Genomic DNA, 3,931 nt, shown 5'->3' on the forward strand with positions numbered 1-3,931 from the left:
GGGGGGACGGCGGCAGCGCCTGCTAACCACCGATTGCAGGAAGCTGCTGGGTGTGGGAACGGTGGCTGCGGGATGTGAGGCCAGCGAGGGCTGCGAGCGCGTCCGCTGAAAGCTTCTCGCGTCCCCGCTTCTCAGCCTCGGCCATGGCGCCGTCTTCTCCCCGCACCAGCTCCGGGGCGGCGGCGCTCGGGATCCGGGCTCTGCTGCTGCTCCTGTGCCTGGGCCCGGCCTGCGGGCAGCTCCGCTACTCGGTGCAGGAGGAGCTGCCGCTCGGCGCCTTCGTGGGGAACGTGGCCCGAGACCTGGGCATGGACCCGCGGCGGCTGGCGGCCCGGGGCGCCCGCCTGACCTCGGGCAGCGGGCGGCAGTACCTGGAGCTGGAGCTGGGCCGCGGGGCGCTGCTGGTGAAGGAGCGCATGGACCGGGAGGCGCTGTGCGAGCTCAGCCTCACCTGCTTCCTGAGCCTGGAGCTGGTGATCGAGCAGCCGATCGAGGTGCACAACGTCGAGGTGGAGGTGGCGGACATCAACGACAACGCGCCCAGCTTCCCCCGGCAGGACTACCGGCTGGAGATCAGCGAGTCCGCCGTGCCCGGCGCCCGCTTCCACATCGAGAGCGCCCACGACCCCGACGTGGGCACCAACACGGTACAGACCTACCGGCTCAGCCCCAGCCAGTACTTCGCCCTGGACCTCAAGGGCTTCCAGCGCGGCAGCAAACTCCTCGAGCTGGTGCTGCAGCAGCCCCTGGACCGCGAGCAGAGCGCTTTGCAGCAGCTGGTGCTCACCGCCGTGGACGGGGGCAGCCCCGCCAGGTCGGGCACGGCACAGATCTCCATACGGGTCCTGGACACCAACGACAACTCGCCCGTCTTCGACCGATCCACCTACACTGTGAGCCTGCTGGAGAACGCCGCCCTGGGCACGCTCGTGGTGCGGCTGAACGCCTCGGACCCGGACGAGGGCTCCAACGGCGAGGTGCTGTACTCCTTCAGCAGCTACACCCCGCAGAAGGTGCGGCAGCTCTTCAGCGTGGACCCCCACTCCGGGGAGGTGCGGGTAAACGGCACTCTGGACTATGAGGAAGCCTCGTCCTATGAGATCTACGTGCAAGCCACCGACAGGGGCCCTGTCTCCATGGTCGGGCACTGCAAAGTGCTGGTCAACATCGTGGATGCCAATGACAACGCCCCCGAGGTGGTGCTGACCTCCCTGTACAGCCCGGTGCCGGAGGACGCCCGGGCCGAGACCGTGGTGGCTTTGATGAGCGTCACGGACCAGGACTCCGGGCTGAACAAGCAGGTCAGTCTGAGCATCCCTCCCGACATCCCCTTCAAACTCAACTCCTTCAAGAACTCCTACACCCTGGTCACGCAGGGGAAGCTGGACCGCGAAACGGCTTCCTCCTACAATATCACGGTTACGGCTACCGACTCCGGGAGCCCTCCCCTCTCCTCTCGCAAGGTGATCCAGGTGGACATCTCCGATATCAATGACAACCCGCCACAGTTCGAGGGGCCGGCGTATTCGGTTTACATCCCCGAGAACAACCCCCTTGGGGTTTCCCTGTGCACTGTCAAAGCCACCGACCCGGATGCCAATGAAAATGCCTACGTGTCATATTCTCTACTGAACGGAGACATCCAAGGGCTACCTGTCACATCTTACGTCTCCATCAAAGCTGACAACGGTAACATCTATGCTGTCAACTCCTTTGACTATGAGAAGCTAAGAGAGTTTCAGATTGTTGTCCGGGCTCAGGATGCTGGAAGCCCCCCACTGAGCAGCACTGTCACTGTCCACGTGTACGTGGTGGATCAGAATGACCACGCCCCTCAGATTCTGTACCCTACCTCAACAAACACCACAGCGGCCATGGAGATGATCCCTCGGTCTGCAAGTGCAGGATACTTGGTTACTAAAGTCATTGCCATTGATGCAGACTCTGGACAAAATGCATGGCTGTTCTACTATCTGGCTCAAGCCTCAGACCCGGGTCTTTTCAGAGTGGACCTACACAGTGGAGAAATTAGGACTACTCGCAAACTGGGGGATGAGAGCTTTACTACTTTCAATCTGACAGTGGTTGTGAGAGACAATGGGGAGCCATGTCTGTCTTCATCAGTAGCCATAACCATCGCTGTTGTGGACCGAGTTTCCAAAATCAACCCGGACACGAGACGGTATATCAAAAGTACTAGAAATTACTCAGAGATAACTGTCTATCTCATAATTGCTTTGAGCTCAGTTTCCTTCATTTTTCTTTTGACAATCATTGTCCTAACTGTTATCAAGTGCTACAGATACAATGTTTATGGTGACTCCTGTTGTGGAGGTTTTTGTGGAGTCAGAGAACGCTGTCCTGCTGAAATGTACAAGCAGGCTAACAACAATATTGACACGAGAATACCACATGGTTTAAAAGTACAGCCACATTTTATTGAAGTGAGAGGGAACGGGTCTCTCACTAAAACCTACTGCTATAAGGCATGCCTAACTGCAGGATCAGGAAGTGATACTTTCATGTTTTACAATACTTGTGGCCCAACAGGAACAGGTCCCCCTGCAGCGATGGCCGAAAGACATCTGACAGGACAGAGTGGGCAGAGTGCACAAAATCTGATTTTACTTAAAAATGAGTCCATTACTCCTAACGAGGTGAGGATGAATTGCTAAATGACCAGAACCATGGTCTGAACATAACAAAATACTTATACAAAACTTACATGAAGGTTAAAATGAAATGTCCAGATTTAGGTAATACTCAGGGTTACTGAGGCAAAGTAATAATATTGTCTAAAAAATTTTAATCTGTGCAATGCATTTTATTTCTAGGAAAATAATGGGATCCATTTGGTAAGTTTACAGCTCAATATGTGAATACATTGTTTGAGATTTGCTTAATTTCTAGAGGCACTTCATTTTTGACAGCATCTGGTATCTGAAAGGTTCCCTTCTCCCCATTTTTTACAGATAGAAAAATGCACATTGCAGCAAAATATGGGAGGACACACAATCTTAATTTTTAACACAATACAGTAAAAACAATACTGTAGAAAAATAACATAGATTATTCTGGAAATCATTATGGTGTTTTAGGGCAATTAAAACATTTGACACTTTATTGATTCTCTACAAAGAGAAAAATACCATAGATCACTATTTGACATTTTATTAACTGTATGCTTTAGTTGTTTGAAAACATATGATCAAAGCTTTGGTAATATTTGTATTTTGTGTGTTGCCTTTTTCTTCTTCCTGTCTATGGCAATCTAATTAATTACATATTTTTAGGCTGCTGATCCAATTTGCCAACTATTGTCTTGCAGTACAACAACTTGTGACTTGCTGGTTTGCTGTTGAAAACTGTTTATTACCCATGTTTTGACCAGCAATATATTGATCTTTTTGATATTTTCCCACACAGGAATTAATGACTGCTTTCAGGCAGAACATAGTCAAACTGGACTTAGTATATAGATTATAATATTATATAGGATTCCTATGTTACAGATTTTGAAACTGAAAACACACATTTTACCATGAATAAAGAGAGAGAATGTTACTAGAAACCACAGTGCTTTCAGTTCTGATTAATACAGGAAATATTACATTTACTGCACTTGTTTACTGAGATTATGGGAAGCACAAGGCTTGTTCATATATTAATACATAGTCTGTACACAGGAAAGGAGAACACATTTTTAAATTCTTGTGGTTAGGTAGAATGTAACTTGGCTTTTTATTTTTATTTATTTATTTATTTATTTATTTCATTTACACAGAAATGAAACCTATACTTCTATGGGCTCTAGCTTACCAGTATTAAAATATCAGTCTCTTATCTTTACAATACATAATGCCCTGGATTTAATACTAAAGGTTTTTTTTCTAAAAATAATGCTGACACTAAAATATGTTCCTTTGTTTAT

The 3,931-nt window shown here is 49.3% G+C and overlaps 1 protein-coding gene across 1 annotated transcript in view; it reads left to right on the forward strand.

Moving 5' to 3' along the window:
- The window catches only part of LOC109290206 (protocadherin alpha-C2-like), a 5,659-nt gene extending 1,761 nt beyond the window's left edge, over nt 1-3,898 (forward strand). Inside the window, exon 1 of the mRNA XM_019506615.1 lies at nt 1-3,898. This exon is cut by the window's left edge and continues 1,761 nt beyond it. Within this exon, the coding sequence (XP_019362160.1) occupies nt 144-2,675 (2,532 nt within the window). The 5' untranslated portion in view covers nt 1-143 and the 3' untranslated portion in view covers nt 2,676-3,898.
- The last annotated feature ends 33 nt before the right edge of the window (nt 3,899-3,931 follow it).

Source organism: Gavialis gangeticus, unplaced genomic scaffold (assembly GCF_001723915.1).
Source record: "Gavialis gangeticus isolate Ggan-Ray unplaced genomic scaffold, GavGan_comp1, whole genome shotgun sequence".
Taxonomy (NCBI): Eukaryota; Metazoa; Chordata; order Crocodylia; family Gavialidae; genus Gavialis; species Gavialis gangeticus.